This window comes from Myiozetetes cayanensis, unplaced genomic scaffold (genome assembly GCF_022539395.1).
Source record: "Myiozetetes cayanensis isolate MyiCay16 unplaced genomic scaffold, myiCay2020 scf1, whole genome shotgun sequence".
Taxonomy (NCBI): Eukaryota; Metazoa; Chordata; class Aves; order Passeriformes; family Tyrannidae; genus Myiozetetes; species Myiozetetes cayanensis.
Genome location: NW_026086604.1, coordinates 134,095,294 through 134,116,091, shown reverse-complemented (window position 1 = coordinate 134,116,091; position 20,798 = coordinate 134,095,294). Strand labels below are relative to the sequence as shown.

At 37.1% G+C, this 20,798-nt stretch overlaps 1 protein-coding gene across 6 annotated transcripts in view; it reads left to right on the top strand.

Annotated features, from left to right (window-relative positions):
* The window catches only part of PRTFDC1 (phosphoribosyl transferase domain containing 1), a 70,897-nt gene that overhangs the window by 70 nt on the left and 50,029 nt on the right, over positions 1-20,798 (top strand). For 2 of the 6 annotated variants that reach the window (XM_050320737.1, XM_050320727.1), the window contains exons 1-3: positions 729-960; positions 3,709-3,815; positions 7,291-7,474. In XM_050320737.1, coding sequence (XP_050176694.1) covers positions 847-960; positions 3,709-3,815; positions 7,291-7,474 — 405 coding nt within the window. In that variant the 5' untranslated portion in view covers positions 729-846. Of the gene's footprint in view, positions 1-726; positions 961-3,708; positions 3,816-7,290; positions 7,475-20,798 lie in introns of those variants that run through there. The other 4 variants (XM_050320756.1, XM_050320719.1, XM_050320710.1 and 1 more) reach the window with 4 other exon arrangements.

The following is a 20,798-nucleotide window of genomic DNA, read 5'->3' as shown; positions in this document are numbered from 1 at the left end:
GGGGAGCGGGGCCCGGCCTGGCGCTCGTCCCTGCCCTGCGCGGTTCCCGCACCACTTTGTGCTGACCCCCTGCGCCCTTCCCTTCCTTTCCCTTTCTTTCCCTCCCCTTCCCCCTCTTGGGCTGCGTCCCCTCACCCAACTCCACTCCCGCCGGCCCCGGCCCCGGTGCGGCTGCCGGAGGGGCACGGCCGTGTTGGGCTCCCCGGGCTGCACCGCGCCCGTGGCTTCTTCCCCCGTGGAAATGCGGTCCTGGATCACCGCGAGCGGCTCCTGTGGCCGGGGCTGTTCTTCACCGGGTTCCTCGGGTAATGGAGATGAGGATCCTCAGGGATTCCGAGGTGTCTGGCTCCCACCGGAACGCTCAGACGTCTCTGGGGATTTGTGGGCTCCCTGAAGGCAGGCTGGGATGGGAAATAGCCCGAACTTTGGCAGTGTGTTTGGAGTGCCTGTGGGGATGGATCAGTGATGTAAAAAATGAATGAATGTGCTCCTTGTTCTGAGAGACAAACCAGATTCTCCCGTGAAGCAAATTCCATCACTGCCACCACCTTAGGTATGTTCTTATTTTGTTGTGGCATTGGGATTTTAGCAGAAAATCACCAGGACAGCTGCCCAGATCATGGTCCAGAGCCCTCTGTGTAGGCAGTGGTGACACTGTGTCCATGCCACCGTCCCGTCCATCCTGCTTCCTAAGGACCTGTCTTTCTGTGTTTAAGGTCTCTGTGAAACTGCCACACACCAACCACCTCTCCTGACACCTGTAATGACATTCTTAAAGCAAGTGATTGTGTTTATCACCAAAGCAACACGAGGATATTGCAAAGGAGGACATGAGTGTGCATAACCATGTTCTGCTGTACTGATTTAATTTCTTCTGCTCAACCCCCCCAATCAACAGCAAGGCCAGTCCTGTATCATTTAAGTTACAAAAGCTGGACTTTGCTTGATGCTCACTTTGAGGTGAGGACTGTGCTCATATCTCACCTGTACTCACTTTACCAGACAACAAAATTAGTGGTGTCCTTCCAAAGCCATTGCAACTGAATGTCTCCAGCTTATCTCTTACACCTCAAGGGAACACTTTTCGGTATTACCATGTATTTGTATTCCTTCTTGTATCCATTCACATCCACTTTTAAAAGACCTACTGAATAATTTCTCCTGGGCTATTTGAACATGCCAAGCCTGAACTTTAAAAGTAGGTCTTTCTTTCACTATAGGAATTTTTTTATATGCAAGTATACAGATGTATTTAGTATATATATTTACTCATCGAGTTGAATATGATCTTTTTATGAAACAACCACAATTGTTTCCTTCATATTTTCAAGGACTAAAGCCAGAACTAAATAGAAGTTGAGTTCAATCTGTATTTTTTGAATATTTTTTTATGTTAAGCTATTCAATTCAGGATAATTGCACCTTGGTTTTTTTTTTTATTTTTAATTCACAGACAGGATAGTCATAAGAATTTACAGTTACTTGAAACTTGTCCTATAGCGTAGCACTGTGAATAGCTTTGGGGTAAATGAGAATTTCTAAGCCTTGTTGTTGGTAAGTGCCTGTTTAAAAGAAAGAAGAATATGAAATAGGCTTATCATATCAGAAAAATAATTAATTTGAAAGCACATGTGAATTTCATCTATTTTGTCAAATACCAGCAAGGACTTGTAAATGAGAATTTCTATAGTATTGAAAAGTGATGCAGTTTATTTTCTTCTATTCAAGAGAACCAGAAGGATAAATGGGAAAATCAAAATTTCATCCTGATCCTCTTTATGAAAGGATTTATTGTAACCTAAGTAAAAGCTATTGATTTGTATGAATTCTGAAGCAATTTCCATCCACTTAGTTTGTTGTTCTGCATCACACTAAAAACGTGCAATGTGATGAGAATGCAGAAATAAAGCAACACTGACAGGGGTTTGTAGTGGGTGTTTATAATACTCAGGCAATTTAAGGTTATCTGAAATTGTTTCAGTGTACGTTAAAATGCTTATGAACAAAACCATTCCAGGCATTTCATTGCTACAAAATGCTTAAAAAGTTTCAGCCATCCTTATGTACTGAAAAAGTAGATGGGAAAAATGGGCTTCCCAGCTCTTCTGCAGCACTGTTTTTGGAGCAAGATTTGCCTCTATTTAAAAACCTCACCAAGGAGGATATTTATAATCTCCTGTTTCTATGGAAATGGGGAACACAACTAAGTAACTTTTTTTCTTTTGTATAGTTTCAAGGCTGGTGTAAGTCAGGGGAAAAGCTTTCATTGATTCCAGTGATCTCCCAGTCATGCCCTTTTGTGGGCAAGTGTTCAGTAGTAGTTGCCAATGAATAACTTTTTTTGATACAGAAATTGTTGGGTAGTGTTAAAAAAACTCGACAGTCGAGGTGTCTGTAGCTGTCAGTGAATATGCAAAAAAAGTCCCCAAGGAAACCAAAATCCCTGAGGCAGAACGCTTTTGGTACAGCATGAGGCAGGGCTGCGTCTGAGTCCAAGAATACAGGCCGTGGAAGAACAGCTCAACATCAAATATGCTGTGAGCCAAATATTTGTGAGAAGCAGCTTATCACTCTACTGTATAAAATTGTGAGCAGAGGTTGGTTTCAGTGATGGTCCTTTAAAGGCTGTATGTGGCAAAAATACCATTAAGACATGCACTTGGCAAAAGTGCAAAAGTTTGTCACCGTTTTTCCTTTCACAAGCCAAGCTGTAGAAAGACAATATGTGACTTAAAGAATATGATTGTAAAGAAAACCTAGTAGGTGTCACTTTTTACCCCAAATCATATTGAAGCAAAGCTTTGTAATGATTTCAAGATAACCTTGTGAACCTGCAGGTCTTGTCTTTTACAAGGAATTGGGAAAATGGTTGGTTTGGAGTTTGTTTAGTTTTTGTGCTGGTGGCTTTGCATCTTCACAGCTTTCTGAAGCCTTCATCTGTTGGCTGAGTTTTGCCTTTCCTAACCTCTACTGGCTTTGTATGCTGTGAGATCTCCTAATTGTTGTATTCTAACACCAATGAAACCAATGTATGTTAAATCTGTAAAATATTTTTTTCTGTAAATGTATGGATTTAAAGACTAGCTGATAGTGAGGTGAGATGCAAACATTCTGTAATCACTTACCTTTGATAACGTATAAATTAAGGACCTCGCCTCTGGCAAGAAGTACAGTCTTCCACTGATTTGCACAGATATCATCCATGAACCTCGTAATTTATTCTCCCTATGTGTTGTTTCATCTGTAGAATTCTTATTTCTTTATTCATGTATGGCTTTTAAATAACTCTAAACTAGAAATGTGCAATTATAATGTAGGATTTTATGACTTTTGATCCCACTGTCTGAATCTCCCACTGGAGAATCCCTTCTTACTGTCAATCTTATATTTGCATTCTGAGTTTGAAGTAGTAAGAAACTCATTCTTGCCACTAAATCAGTTTCAAATGTTTTCTTTCTCTATCTAACTGTTTGTAATTTCTGGTGAAATTTCCCACATTCTCTGGGGGAAAAAATGTAGCATTTGATTTCTGAGATATACCAAGAAACAAAATAATTAATAGGAAAAGCAAAATAGTAAATTATAACTGGAAGAAAACATGGCATACAATTAATTCAGCCAACAGAGTGTACTAGAATGCTGATTTTATATCAGTTATATAGTGTCAGACACTATGAAACATTTTTAACAGTACTATTTGATATTCAGATTTCAGACAATTGGCCCGGATACAGTCTGGATTTGTTCACTTATCCTCAGCACTACTATGGAGATCTGGAATATGTGCTCATACCTCACGGCATTATTGTTGACAGGTATGTGTAGTTTGAGTGTTACTAAATAGATTCTTTGTTCAGTAGTATTATTCTTTTTTTTATAAAGGCTGTCATCCACAGACAGTGCGTGTATAACATTTGTCCTAAAATACTATATTGGCATTTATAAAATGATTTAATTTGGAAAGTAAAATAAAATAAAATATTTGAAGGTTGTAGTTGCCTTTGCAACTCCCTGTCTAATTTCTTTCACCTAACTTCTGATTTGGGCATTGAATGAGACAAGAGGTCCCACAGGAAAAGAGAGTCTTATCATATAGAGAAATTGACTTTGGAATGTAGATGAAAAGACAGCTGAACTGAAGGTGAAAGGGCAAGTAATATCTTTGCATATACGTATGTCTGAATGTCTCACTTGCACTCTAACCATCCTGTGGTTTTAATTAAAAAACAGAAAAAGGAGAAAAAGCTACATTCCATTAGGTACAAATTTGGCAACTCCCTAGCACGAATCATAGAATCATAGAAATAACTGGGTTAGAAGAGACCTCCAAGATCATCAAGTCCAACCCTTGATCCAAGCCTACTGTGATTACTAGATCATGGCATTCAGTGCCACATCCAGCCTCATCTTAAAAACCTCCAGGGACAGTGAATTCACCACCTCTCTGGGCAGGCCATTCTAATACCTGATCACTCTCTCTGTAAAGAACTTCTTTCTAATATCCAACCTAAACCTCCCCTGGTAAAGCTTAAGCTGTTCTCTTCAGCAGAGAACGTGGCTCATCTACTGGTCTTTGAATCATTAATGCAAATTAACCTGATGGTTCTTGACTGTATGTTGAGTTCTGCCATTCAGCACAACTAAAAAGTGTTGTGGACTGTTCGGGTCCAGATGTTAAGTTTGGAGAGTGTCAGTGGGAAAGTTTGATCATCCTTCATTCCCTACTTTTTGGCAGTTCCCATATGCACTCAGTGTAGGCATCTGGTGTGCTTCGGTATTTGTGGTAGGTCAGCTCAGTGTTCATACTCAGTTACTATTTTGGTGTCCTGTTAAAAAACTTATGAAAAGGTTACAAAATGGAAATGGTAATTTTCAACAGTGTCTTTATTGGGAATATCTGAATGGAATTTCATGGGACATTCGGCCTGCAGCTTTCTACCTACCACATTTCAGCAGCTGGTTGCAAATACAAGGAATTGGAATTCCTTGAAAGAAGATTGTAAACATCCATCACAAGGAATAGCTATTACTCCTGTTTTTGTTTTTGAACACAAAATTTCTTTAATTTCCTGTTCAGTTACCATTGTGTTGAATTTCTAATCTTTTTTGGTTTGAGTCAACTGAATTTTAATTCCTCTTTTTTTAAAATAAACATATTGCAACTTCAGCTGTCGTAGAATTAAATATAACTGTCTTTGAAGTAAGCATTGAACTCCAGTGTTGCTTTTGTACTCCAGCAGAATGAGCTCCACTTCTTACTCCAGCAAAAAAAGGCTGATTCTATTCTAATGGAAAAGAACATAGAACTTAATATGCTGTGATCAGGCAAGATTTTCATGTAGGAAGAAGGCTCAGCACTTGAGAAAATTCTCTTGTCAGTTGGCAGCAATTAAATATAAGTTTAAAATGTCTATATTTTTATTTAGAAATTGAAAATAATACATTTTTGTCTGTGCTGGAGTTCATACACTTTTAAAATTCAAAGTGATCTTTGGAATACTTGGTAATTTCAGCTCCTCAGACAATCTGAGGAACAATATAAAAATGAAAATCATCAGAGAAATGTTTCTTCTTAATGAGAGGTTTTCCCCATGATTCTCAGACTTGATAAAAGATGATAAAAGACTATTAATCTTCAGTAAAGTAAGTGAAAGTCTTTTATTATTTCTCATTCTTACAACAATAAAAGTAATTATATATTTGAGATCAAACAAGATGATGTAATGATATCTCCTATTTCTCAAATAAAAACCTACTAATTGCTGCTGTATGGAATTTACTAGAGCGTTACCAATACAAAGATGTGAAAATGAAGCAACAGCTTTGCTCCTAACTAGTATATTATCTTCAGTTTAGAGCTTATTCTATTCTAGTACGTGCACAGATTTCACTGAAGTTCAATCAATGCATTTATGTAGTCGCAGATTGATTTCTGTATTAGAGTCAGCAGAGAAAGAAAAAAATCAACAAAACCGTATAAATTTAATAATGAAAGAGATGGGATAAATTTTAGGATTATTTAATAAATTTCTTCCTGTCAAGAAGTCCACTCTTATTGAAACTGCTAATGTAATTCAGAGAGCTATCAGAGAATTTTCCAGCATAAGTGTTTATGGAATATAATGCATTGAGCTGTTTCTCCTCAAAACTTCAAATGACATTAAGTTTTCTGTTGATATCTGCTTTACATCTAGAAATTACCTGGTACTCTATTTTACATCTAGAAATGCCGTCTCTGATGTTCTTCAGCAAAGCTACTTAAGATGAATATCTATTATTTTTACTTATTAGTAAGATTCATATTTATTATTTTTATCTTGAAAATATATGTAGCATTTTATGGCAGAAATGAGTAGCTTTTGTTTCCAATCATCTGCCATATTGTGTTTGCAATGCAGAATTGTCAAAGGGAAGACAGGTTTGGGAACCCTGTGGTTCTGAGTTCATTGGAGCATAAGCTCAATTATTTGCGCGTGTGTGAACCTTGAACAAGTCACTTAAGCTCTTTGCACCCTTCGTTTTTGTAGGATAAAATAGTCATCTGTATGAAATAGTGATAATGTGCACTCTTTATAAGCTTTTGACTGATGCTCTACTTCTTTCTAGCATTTGTGTGTATTTTTATTAAAATTGTAGAGGTAGCATCTTCCAAAGCCAATCAGTGTGAAATATTTCCAGTAATTTTCTTTTCTGTCTTTCACTTAATTTGTTGTACTTGTGCAGCAAATAACAAGTTAGGGGATTGTTCAGGAATATTTTATACTGATGTTTCCTGTGAGGTAAAATGGAAGGCTAAATTATATTCTTTTCTCCAAAGTCTCTGAAATGCTTATGAGTCAAACATATGCTGAGATGGGTTGCTCCCTTTTGCTTAGCTGGGGAATTTATGCATTTAAGGTTAACCAGTTTGATTCACATGCTTTGCATCATGCATCCATCACTCAGTATCTGCCTTCTGTGAGCTGAATCCAAACCTAATCAAGCATTGGAATGGACTGCCCAGGAAGATGGTGGAGTCACCATCCCTGGAGGTGTTCACAAAACAACTGGATGTGGCACTTATTGCCATGGTCTAGTTGACAAGGAGGTGATCAAAGGTTGAATTCAATAGTTTTTGAAGTCTTTTCCAACCTAAATGATTGTATGATTCTGTGAAGTCAAGACACTTAAACAGAGTATCAGTCAAGCTTTATACTCGCTGTAGTGTTTGTAAACACGTGGAAAGCCTACCATGAACTTAGAGCATCTGCATCTAATGTTATTTTATCCTTAATTTTTTTTTTGGCCCAGGACAGAACGACTGGCCAAAGATATTGTGCAAGACATTGGAGACAATGATATTGTGGTTCTCTGTGTCCTCAAAGGTGGCTACAAGTTCTGTGCTGATCTTGTGGAGCACATTAAAAATCTCAGCAGAAATTCAGAAAGGTTCATCTCCATGAAAGTTGATTTTGTTCGACTGAAAAGTTACCACGTAAGTCAATACCTGTTTTATGTAGATTATGTTAGAATGTCATAATAAATAGTGGATTTTTGTACCCGAGACTCCTCCCTTCAGTTAAAAGGAAAACAATGTGAAAAATATTTTTGTTTGAAAAACTTGTGAGGTTTTCTTTAAAAATAATTGTTCATATCCTAGTATGAATGAGGATATGAACATCTTTGGGCTGTATTGTTTTGTTTAGTCTGTCTTTAGTTCTGGACAGAAAATTATTCAAATTTCCTTCATGTTAAATGTCAGCATGTTGTTTGTTCTAAAAATCCTTTGCAGTTCTGTCAAGTTAATTTCATTTTACTTCATTTTCCACCCCCACATAGTTTGGCATAACTGTAAGATGATAAATCTATGTCTTCTTCTAAATGTTTAATGCTAAGTAAATGAAGTGCTTTCATCTTCATAACATGCAGTTTACATAGTAGCAAAATATACCACCAGATGATGATAGTGTTCTATAAGAAGATGAAACAAGCCATTGAATCAAATCCAGTGTTGAAGTAAGCATCAAGACCTTCTGTTATCTTCAGAGGAAATTATGCAATAATTCATTTGTATCAGTGAGGATATGATAGTGAGATGACCAGCCTTTAATTACACATTTCTTATTGTTATAAGCTATAAATTTATATTCTACCTTCTAGTGCACATTCCATAGTGAGGGAGCATTTCTAGAAGCAAGTTGTCCTAGAAATGTCTGAGGAAGTACACTGAAAAAATGGAGTATCTTGCAGGAATCCAACTTGCTGAGTCCAGCAGTTCCCATAATAACTCTACATCCTTTCCACAGGCAGAGGTTCATTGGTTGGCAGTTTGCTCTGACACAAGAGACCATAAACTTTTCCTAACTTATCAAGTCTAAATTTTTTCCTTTATGGAAGAAAAGTGAACAAGAGCCTTTATTAGCCATTTGGTTAGGCTTTGGTCCTGGGAGTCCTCTTTCAGTAATTAGCTATGTCTATGGAGAGCACTAATATTATATATTTTATATATATATATATATATATTTTCTAGAGCAATACTAATATTATATATTTTCTAGGTATTCAGCAGTATTACAGAACTAATTAATAAAGTGAATGATAATTTTTGTCTCACATAATGGCACATGGAAATTATATGCAATTTTTTTTTTGTAATTATGAGAGCACTTCAGTAATACTCCTTGTCAAATAGTGGAAGTACTTAAATGGGGTTTTATTTTGCATCTGGCATGTAGATAATGCACGTGCTTTTCCTATAGGGTTATCTCTTATACAGTATGAAGATATGAAGGTTCTAAAATTTCTTTCCTTGGTGACAAATCAACTCTTATTAGCCATACTAACTCATAACCAACGAGTGGCACGAGATGTATACTGCAGGAGTGTGGAAATCTTCACATCTTTAGCTTAGGAAATAAAAGTATGTTATATCAAGCTTCAACTGCATCCAAATTTTGTTATGTAAGGGTGATGATATCAATACTGAGTCCTAGACAATCCTAACCAAATCCTAGACAAATTTAGTGGCTGTGCATGTTTCAGATCTTAGTCTCATGCTTTATCAGAAAGGTATCACCTTCCCCAGAACTAGTGCTTGCATCTAGTGTTTAGAAAATAAATCCTTTCTCCTTGTATGTGCTTCCAAGCAGGTGTCATGTATTTAGAGTCTGAAGTGTCCTGAATTCAGTACTGGGAGCAGTGCTTGATGTGTGTCTGGTCTTGAGAAGCTGAATGATACTTCAGTCATTTGAAATGACAATAGGATTGATAGATTCATTCCATGAGATATGCAGAAATGTAATGCTGAGTAAAGTACCAGTACCTCTACCTGCCATCCTTTGCATCTTGAGTTATTGTTGTTTCCTGTGCAATTGCAGGTTTTAGAGAATGTTCCCTTGTAAGTGTAGCTGGGGTCAGAACACTTAAGGAACTCGCTGTAACTAGTCTGAGTGACTCTTTATCCCAGCCTTATATGAAACTCCCAAATCTCCCATGTTAGTCTATTCTGTAATAACATATCTCTCACAGTGTTTTACACTTTAATCAGAGGCAATAATTACAATTTTGGAGGTAAGACTCTACTTGAAGACTTGGAGCATCACCAGTTCCACTCCTTTTCTTCGTTTGGCCTTTTCTGTTCCACTTTCTAGTAAGACTTATTGCTGGTATCTCTTTTTATCCCTTTTTCATTTTATAGACACTGTTCTTCTCACATTATTTATCCTGCTCCCTTTTACTAACTGTTCTCTGTTTCTCTCCTAAAGGGAGTCCTGCTGCTCTCAATATACTTCCTTCAGACATCTTCCTTCCCCCCTCCAGCTGTTTAAATGCAACAACTAATTTCAGCTCAAACTCATGGGATTTTTAAATTGTCTCATTCCAACTTCAATACTGAAAGGTTAGTTGATTTTTAGGAGTTGTAATTTAAAGTGGGATTTCTTGGTTTAATCATATAGCAAAAGTGGGCTGTAATTGTGACCCAAAGTCAGATCTTGGCATCAGTGAAAGTACATCTTAATTGCAAAGTGTCAGTGAAAAATATTGTACTTTGATGTTTTGCATACAGACATGATTACAGGAAAAGGAGATTGTAAATATGACAAGCTTTATAGGGCTCTTTGTTTTTCAAACCTGTCAAAATATTCCAGAATTTAGACTTTAGCATTTATACTTAATTAGTATGTTAGGATCTGCTTTCTTATTAAGTAGTTGAAACCTGGGCATGTGTCCTCTTTGTTAGACTTCTTCATGCAAATGAATTGATAAAAAAAAATAAAGGCAAAGTACCTTTAGATTCTCTGGATATTAATGAGGTGAGTGACTATTTTTACTTCCATAACCAGGATGGTTTTATCTGGTTTACTAAGTATTGTCATATCTGCCTGAACATTTTTGTGAGAAACTTTTGTGTATTTTACAAGGGGCAGATTAAAAGAAAGCACCAAAGTGAGAGTTAGAAAATATTACTTCAGAAGTAAACAGATAGGAAGCATCGTGTAGACTTAAGGGTAAGAGTCAGGAAGTAGATGTAGAGGAAAATAAAATCCAGTGATGGGAAATTGAATGAGAAGCAGCAGTTCTGAGTTTTAAGAGGCAGAGAAAACATACAATTTTTTGAATGAACTCAAGAGTAGTGTGGCAAGAATTACAGAGGATAGACAAAAAAGCACTAGAATAGTCCTCATGTGAAATATGGTGAATGTATGGAAAGATGCATGCTAAGTTTTAGGGGAAACACTGATGTGAGAACTGATAGAATTTGGCAGCCTTTTAGATATTAAGGAACAGTGGAATTGACCGTAGAGATTTTTGAGTTTAAAACTGGATAAAAATTAAAATTTACTGTATTCAATTTTCACCATACTAAATTTTTTTCTGAGTGATTGTTCCTCTGTGGGAAATCAGGGTTCTGAAGTTAAAAAGGGGTGAGAGTTTCAGATTGGTAGAAGAAGTAAAATCATTTTCAGAAGCATGGTGGGTTGAAGTCAAGGATGAAAAGTAAATAGAGGAAGAGGTTGAGTTTGGGAATGTCATCTAAGGAGAATATGACACCAGCAGGAGAGGTAAGAAACACAGATCCAGAAATTCTGTAATACATTTGTGATACTGTGAGAACTGTAGCAGAAGAGTAGACTGTTCATAAACAGTAATTAGAGCTTCTCTTTGCTCAGTGTAGAAAAGACAATTTAGGACAGGTTGATGAAGGTAAAGGCTGAATTACAGCTTGAAACAGAGGAGGATATTCTGGTTTATCAAGTCTAATCCCCTACTAAGAGATGCATCATTATCACCTAATCCTATTCCTTGGCTATGCCAAATGTGATCTTGAAGTCAAACCTCAGTTTTGAGATGGAATTGAAAAAGTTAGGTGAAGAAGTAGAGGAAGTACACAGAGTCTGTAGACTTCTTGAGAAGTTCTCAGCAACCTCTCAATAGAAGAGAAAGTAAATGCATGTGAATTAAAACTTCTTTAGTGGACAGATGATGGAAGCTAGAAATTGAAAGAATCATAAAGAGTTGTTTAAACTGGTGGTGGGGACTGGTGGAAGAGAGAAGAAACAGGCAGACCATGCATTGCTACCTGTTCTTACTATATTTTATAAAGTAAGTATGATAGTTAAGCTCACATCTTGTGGAAGGGCAAGTGAATCTTGGTAACATAACCTTTTTTCACTGAAAACCGTGGAAAAGTGAAGTGGGAATGAGACTTGTACTTTTCCTGAACTCTTTTGTGATTTGCTTATATATGCAGACTAAAGTGTCAGAAGACCAGCCATCTCTGTTATTTTGAAATAACATTGTTATAACAAACTCTGTTATTTTGAATAACTTTGGTACCCTACCTGGAGTACTGCATTCAACTCTGGAGTCCTCAGTACAGGAAGGACGTGGATCTGTTGGAGGAAATCCAGAGGAGGGCTATGAAGATGATCACAGGTCTCTTCTCCAGAGGAGAAGAAACCTTGGGGAGACATTGGAGCAGTCTTCCAGTACCTAAGAGCCCTACAAGAAAGGTGGAGAGGGACATTTACATGGGCATGGAATGATAGGACAAGGGAGAATGGCTTTGACCTGAAAGAGGGTAGGTTTAAACTAGATATAAAGAAGAATTTTTTTATGATGAATTTGGTAAGGCACTGGAACAGGTTACCCAGAGAGGTGGTAGATGCCCCAAATATGTATGAACTTAAGAGAATGTTGCTTGCTAGTCACTTGGAAGGAACTTCTAGAGGATTATGTGGATTTGGTCAATTCATGTAACTCTTTAAAATTAGTACATTATTTATGGTTTCCAGAACATAATTAATAATAAAAAAAGTAAAAATATGACCTCTGAATTGTAATCCATGCACAATGGTTGCATTGAATTCTGCTCACAAACAAATCCATTGATATGATCTGTTTCCTCTTCAGCCTCCAGTTGTTCGAAACATATTTACAACTGTTGGTTATTAGTCTTGGCATAAACAGGACCATTAGTGCTGCAAAAATCTGAAAACAAGCAACAAAACAAGCATTGTTTAGTAGAAATCTGAATGTTTTTGCTATATGAAACCATCTCAGTAAATAGTTTTGCTAAATCTCTCTACTGTAGGAGTAAGGAAGCAGAGGGATTTTATAATGAGTAAGTTGAAAGCTTGGTAAATTTGTTTTTCAGCTGTGTAGGTTTCCTTCTCATACACCATTACTAAATACTTAATTCCTAAACGGCACAACAGCATGAGCCATCAGACTGTAATCAGAGAGTGGTGTAAAATGTACATTCCTACATTGCATAATAACCTATTCATATTCAGTATAGTTTTACTGTATAGAACTTGATTGTTTTAAGACCAGTATGAGTTTTATATCTGAAAACAATATGTTGAAATCCTGACCCGAAAAAAGTAACCTCAAAATGGTGTTATTAATTTAACAACACAAAAGAAACAACTAAGTGTCCTGCCTGCATTTACTGATTCATGTCTATACCCAAACTCTACACCAGTGTTACAGTGATTGTTTAACTCCATTCCTGTGTCATGAAAACACAACTTATCTCCTGAGAAAAATGTACATCCTGAGATGAAAGAGAAGCCACATTAGTTTTTGTACTTACAGGTTTTCTCTTGGGCAAGTTGTGAGTTCCCTTTATTATACATCATGTGCACAGTTCAGCTGATGACCACATCATCATCTTGATGCTGAGTAGCCATGGAAGACTTACAAATTGGAGCCTATCTGGTAGAATTAATTCCTGTCAACTTTAAAGCCAAATTCTGCAATAATTTCATGGGACTGAACTCCAAATTATGTGTGAATTATCGATTTGATATGCAGATAAATAGCTTCAGTGTAGGCAAAATGTGGTTTAATTTGGAAATTAATAATTTATTATTTAATTTGGAAAGAGGTTGCCCATGTACTAGACATTTAAAACCTAAAAGATACTCTTAAGCTTTTTCAGATGCATGTCTTGCAGTCAGCATTGTAGACAGTAAACAACTGTACAGAGAATTTTACACCATGATATACTTTTAGATGCTAATGGGCAGCAAAAATATGACATTAACTTAGTCCACAGAAGCTACCAGTGTAAAGGATCTAGACCTTGAAGTTGTTGCTGTTCTGAGATTGTCAATGGTGCTGCCAGAGAGATGTCTTATGGGCAAGCTGAAGAGATTTGGGACTAGAGATCTATTCCTAGAATTGCCAAAGGGGTTTTATCTCTGTGTACTTTCCATATCTGTGGATAAAATGGAATTTTCATCCTAAAGTAGTAGTATATTTTTGAAGGAAAGCTCTGGGAAATACTCAAACCTGCTAAAATGAGTGAGTATAATGTCCTTCACAGCTCCAAGCCAAAGATATTCCCGAATCTTAAGCAGGTATTGATATATCTCTGTATGTCTGATGCTTCAGTTATGTTCTGAAACTTAGTAAAACCTGAGATGGTTAAGAAGGTGAGGAATGGTGGAAACAGACCATATTTTTTGTAAACTGAATGTTTGGAGATGCTGCAGTTGACAGTTCTCCAAACTGTGTCCAAATGTTCATTTTTCAAGTGGTAGAACTTGTTTAAAAATAGAATGTTTTTCATGAAAGAAACAAAAAAAACCACTTCTACATGCAGTAGTGTCTTACTGCAAAATATCAGCCTCAGAGACACTAAAGCTTCTCAGAGAAACAGCCGAAAATGTGTTAGTGGTGGAAGTTGTCCCAAAAGCTTATTCTTGTAGCAAGCTGATGAACTCTTTAAAGGAATTTACAAAAATATAATGAGGTGAATGACAGTCTCATGGGTTGAATTGTGGGTGGTGTTATTAGAGTAGCAGCACAATTCAGGCACTTTGAGAGTAAACTCTCTTAGACTCTCCTGCCAGATTCCTCTACATCAGGTACAGATGGCTCATGGCTTGGTGTAAAAGCTGAGACGCTAGAGATGGGTCTCTTCTCTGATTGCATCACCTGGAACAATTATCATTTCCAGTTCATTCCTGAGCCACTGCAGTGCCCTCCTGACAGTCACACTTGCCGGCTCAGCTGGTGTTCTGAGCACTTCCTAACCTGTTTCAACCCAGATGAGATCAGTTACAAGAGACTTTCTATCTGAACCGCTTGAGCTTGCTGGATTCATTTTTAGTGACCCAGATGCACACAAGCACCTCAGCCTGCCAGTAGTCCCTGCCAGAGGGAGGGGCTGGGGACAGCCTGTGGGCATTAACTTCTTTACTCAGCCCTTGCTGGAAAAAGAAGTCTGTCCATAGTCAAGGGATCCTTGCTACCAAGTTTGCAGCCTCAGACTCACCCTCTTCTTTATCTGAGACACATTCCTAAAAGTATCAGGAGTGTGGCTATTTCAACCCTAGTTATTTTTGTGAAACAATCTCGTTTTCATAGTGTTCTAAGATAAACTGAAGAAGGCCATACTATGTGGAATAAAATGTGAACTTAAAAGTCAATGTGGTGAAACTTCTTAGATCTGGAGGCATATGCTCTCCTTCCTAAGCACTACAGCTTCCATTTAACGTTATGGCAGAGTTGTGATGTATCAGCTTTAATTTATAACTTGCTCAAGGTTGTCTTGAGTGTCAGGAGAAAGAAAGTGTTTCTGATTTAAGTTATTTTAATTAAAACATACAGTCTTTTCCTGTTGGACACTGCTTAGGGGTGTGGAGTGTTACTAATAATGTAAGTAGGTATTAATTTGTGGGCATAGTTCAGGAAAGGTCATAATAAACCTATCATACAGTCAGTTTATCAAGTTTATCTGTAATGTAAAACTTACTCATAGAGGGATGATGTCTGTAACTGTATGCATCAGATAACACACCTACACATCACTTAAATATGTTAGCACCATCTGAATTCTTAGAGATTTTTTTGGTAAGTATGAGTAAGTGTTTCGGTGACTCACATATAAAAGATTTGGGGGAACCAAACAACTCAGCCGGGGGAGAACTGAGTAGGAAGTGGCCTGATTGCCATGGGGACAGAACGAGAACAGATGTGGCAGTGAAGGCACACTGGTACTGAGCTGTCCTACAGCTCTCCAGCAATACCAAAATATTGGTTTAAGGCATTTGTGAGGCTTATTAAAGCAAGTAACTACTTGCCTTGTGAAGATACTTTTAATTTTTTTCTATTGTTTCCTGCTTAGGTATTACCTTCCTTTATACTGATACATAATTTTTATCTGTGGAATTATTTTTTTCTAACAAAAAAAAATTAGTTTTCCTGTGTTGCTGTTCTGTCCTTCTGGACTTCAGATCTAATGCAAACTCCACAGAGGTATTTTCTAATCTTCTTCAAGAAATTTTTCTCCCCAAGGGCCGCATTTTTCTAACAAGCTGTAATGTTTTCTTTTGAAAAATGTCTCCAATTTGAAATAAATGTCTTGGATTACAGTATATTACATAGGGTACAGCTACTATGTATAAATGGAGTTTTAGATCTGAAGTTCATTTTTCTTAAGGCTTTTAATATTCTTTTTGGTGAGCTTAAATCTTTGGTATTTTTAAGCAGTCCAGATTCCTGGAACATCTTAACATTTAAGACTGTGGATGTTTGTAAAATTGGTCAGTTTTAGAACAGATTCAAAGCATCAAGGGATTTAATAAATGGCTTCCAAGAGTTCATCTTTTCAAAGAATTAAATTCTAAAGCCCCTGGATACAATATTTGTTGTAAAGCAGTGGTTTGTTACAGAGCCTGAAAAATTGAAGTTTAGTTTTAGTAAAATACTTTGTTTCATATTCTGCCAAAAATACTCAAGCTACTGCTAAATTACGGTCTTTGCAGCGATACTCTATGTCATCATTAGGAGAGACTGCAGTCTGTATTTTCAGTCTGCTTCACAAATTTTTACAGTAACAGGGAGATGGGATCTTACATATAAGAAAGGTCCAGAAGGTTGCTAATCCTGTTGTTCAAGTAAGATCTGATGAGTTTGAAAGTACTGTGACATGTTTATGCATTGGAAAAATGTCACCTTGATTACTTACTTAGATGCTAGTAATACCATTTAGTATATGTGGGGTTTTTATATAAAGATCTGAAATGAGGCAAAATTAATTAAAAGAAGCCGGAGGGTTCTAATTTTCTCAAGGAATTCTATGACTCTCTTTTACTGGCATCTCTTAAATGCTGTTTTTTAAAACAGATCATAGCATGTGTGATGTACCTGCAGTGCCACACCCCAGGGGGGCTGTAAAGCATGAACCAAAAAGGTTACTTTAAAGGAATGTAGCAATAATAGGAACTCCTCTATTACTGCAGTGCTTGTCTGCATGACAGATACAAAATTCTTTTCCCTCCTCATTTGGTAGACAGAAGTTAGAATATTTAAATAAAGGCATGCTATAAAATAATCTTTCAAGAAAATTCACAAAGACTATGTGTACTGTTAAAAGTTTCCCAGTTGTCACCAACCAAGGGACTAAACACAGTGTTATGAAGGAGAATGCTACTGAGTTGTGAGGTTCAGTGACACACTGGACTCCAGATTGCTGGAAGGGACTAAGCGTTTGAGGTTTTTATCGGTCTCATCTTCTGTGAATTTGCTTACACCTATCTATCTGTTTTCTCAGCCTGTGGCTATTTGACAAATTTCAAGATTCTTCTCCTATCTGCCTTTTATCACCAAATCCTAGGAACTAATGATAGTCAGGGTCAGAAGGTTAGTACTTTGTGCTTAGTCTGGAGAAAGTTGTTTCTCTTGTGCTTGCAGAATGCCTGAGGGGACAGAGTTTTAATACAGAGCTACAAATTCACTACGTGATTTTTCACAATGTTCATTTACTTTAATCATTAATTTACATCCCAGTTAAAAATTGGGGTAAGATGGTACATAGGGATCTAGTAGTGTCCCAGCTGGCATGCTGAGATCCTCTGTTGATTCTGGGAAACATGATTTCTAGTTTCCCTGCTGTAATGCTCATGCATTTAATGTTAAACAATTATTGGGTAAAAGACAAATACTCCAGTTATTGTGGACTTGAATCCAAACTGGTGTTTCCCCAGCTGAGTCCAGTATAGTTGGCTATAGCACACTTGATGCCTTTATGATTTTTGCAGTACCATAGCATAGTAACAGGAGGAAGATTTTCCCTACACTCTGGCTTATGGAGCTGAGGAAGAAAAGCAAACCAAGTCTCCTATTCCAAGAGGGCTTGTATTACATTATTATCACAAAATGTGGACACCCTTAGCAATGCCTCCTGGCAGTCCAAAAGGAGTGCCTGAGTAGGATTATGGCAGTTCTGGAGGATAAGCTTCCTAAATTTTTCTTTTACCTGTGAGTTTTAAATTTATTTGCCTCCCATCTCTGGAGACAAATTATGTGATCTGAACTTTGCCTCACATGACTGGAGAGCCCTGTGAAACTGTTAGTACCTCTTCTCACCCTGGAACATACACAGATTTTGGCTCTATGTTTTAAATATTATCTTACAGAATAAAAATAAGTTAGAGTACATGGAAACCTCAGACTGCTTTCTGTGGAAACTAACCTGAGTTTTGAGGCTACATTGTGTTTCTGATATATATGCAATTCAAAACAATTGGTATCATATGCTCTTGATTTCAGTTCAAGCCTACAGGTGCTGTTTGTGCCATATGGTTATAAGTGGTGCTGCAATCTTACTGCATCATTCTTAAACAAAATAACACATTTAACCAATACCAAGCAATTACATAAAACTTAATTGCTAAACCAGAAATAAAAATATGAATTAATTTATTGTCTATAATGCTTTTTAGCCATGTTAACTGGTTTGAATTCTGCTTCAATTTATGACAGTTTGGCCCGTTTTTAAGATACCTTATGTTTTTGAATTAAATACAGAGAAGGCATGCAAGAGTCCTGGTACATAAGAAATTACTGAACGTGTGAACAGATGATTGCAAACAATCCCATTTATTCAGTTTAATAACTCACTGTTGCCCAGAGAATTGTTTAAGCTGAATGACCTGCCTCACTTTTACAGTAGGGAAGAAACATACCCAGGTGTTACAACAGATCAGCTGATAAGGAGTACCTTGCTGTCAGTAAGTTCATTGTTTGCCTTTCTCTGTCCAAAGCCAACTTCCTCATTGCAGAACTCTGGCCTTCCCTGGAACTGGATAGACTAACCTGCATTTGAGGCACTTCCAAACCTGAGTGATGGAGCATTTAGTTAAGGAATAACAAGGAAGAAAAATAATAAAAAATAAGTGAACATTTAAGTTAGTTATGTTATAGGTCTAATCCTAGAGAAGTAAAGTATGTCTTACGTGGTGGCAACTAGAACTCTGATAGATGTACACCTACACCAGTTTAAAATTTACTGTCACAGGTTGTCCTGGCAGTAGCAATAAGGCTGTCTCAGTGCAGCACAGTCAGCGGTGTGGTCAGCACAGGAAGGCATCGTTAAAGCTGACAGAGATACACAAAGCTGCCAGTGCTGCGCTGCAAATGCACCACCTTTACTGTCCCTGTGGGAAAGGGGATGTCCTGGCAGTGGGTGTATGCCAGTTTACTGTATTTGACTTCCAGTTGGCTCAGCATTGTTGGATTGTTTGCAAGGTGTTCAAAGCACCTCTGAAAAATATATCAGTGACCTGGCACTTGACTGTTTTGAATGTGGGTGTACCCCGGAGGTTGCAGTCTGCCCACTGGTATACATGTGATTCTGGGGAAGGGAAGGCAAACTTTTCAGTCTTTACTGGGAAGTGATCCATATCATTCCCACTCATTTGCACAAGTCTCCAGCTTAACAGTACTTACTAGTTGCCCTCTGAATGTTGTTACTTAAGCCTGGATAGTCCTTCTAGTTGTCTGGCATGAAAATTATGACAGCTTATGTTCTACCCCCTTGAGGTCTATTGTTTTCAGTTGTTCTGTCGGGAAGAAACGCAAAATAGTATTCATTCAAGTGTATGATGCTTCTAAGTAACCTTCCTGGAAAACCCAGCTGTAGGAGATGGAATAATGGTGCAAAGTGAAAGAGCTTTTGCTCATGGGAATCCTCAAGTTGGGGGATTTGCTGTATCACCAAGGGGAGAAAGCAAAGCAGAGCAGGCCTGATGGTTACATCTTTCTTTGTTATGAGCTTCTCTGATGAATTTTTGGAGAAAAAGGTAACCACATTTTTTAAAAGAAATTCCATACGAACTTTGCAGACGGTAGTAATTAGATACATAATAATAACCTTGTTTCCATATTTCATAATTTAGCTATGCATTTAAACTGTTCTGTTAGAGCTACTTTTTTACCATGATTAAAGAATCTTTGTTTCACTGAGCCCAGTATTAATGTGCTCCAGATTCTGTTTCTTTAGAAGAGTAACAGATGTTCACAGTTTGGTGCAATTTTCAGATGAGCAATGCTGTTTATAATGAATTTTCCTGAGACCACCCAACTCATTTCACTTGTAACTTGAACTATGTCCAAGTGTTGATCTCAGGAGATGTAAAAGAGATGTAATAATCCTGTGCCCCACCCAGTTCAAAAGACATGACTTAGTATAGATGGAATTTAAATATCTATACTTTGAATCTACATAGAAAGCAAAGGTTTTATCTTGTATGCCATGAAAAATGGAGGTGGAAATAACATTCTTGCTTTCATTCATCAAGTATTCATAGGATCTGAAGATGTATATTGACAAGGTCTGAATGAAAATTATAAAACAAAGATGAACAGGTGAAAAAGGACAACACAGGAAGTAAAACCAAAGAAATTGAGATTTATCCTGGAAAATACAGATTTATTAAGCACAGAAAAAAATCAGAAATGTGGGATTAAATATAGCTTGGGGTGAGGTGTAGGGATGCAACACAATGCATCATGTCTTGTCAGAAACAGCTGCAATAAATTTTGTGCTGCATGAACCAAAACATAGTGTGATTTAGATCTGTCTCTGTCTGGGACAATGTATTTAGTGTCAAACATTTAACATCAAAAAAAATTAATTTATAGGGTTTAGGGATGTTAGAAAACAAATTTTGAGGAACTCTCAGTGACAGAAAGTGAAGCTTCAATTCATGTTTCTGCATTTATAAGAAACTGTTGAGACTCAATCATTTGGAACAACTCCCAAAGAAAAAATAGAAGCTCTGAATGACTTGAGACCATGCAAATTAAACAAACAGTTCTGAATTGACAGTAACTGATACTGAATGAAACAGATATTTTTCTTTCCTGACATTCATTGTACTTTATACTTAACATTTAGTGCAATGTTATTTTGAGATTATAAACTGAGAACTCAGAAAACTGAACTGGGAGGTTCCTATGGCAACCATAATGTGCAAACTATCTATGTGAACATTATGATCATGGTAATGTCACACCGTGGT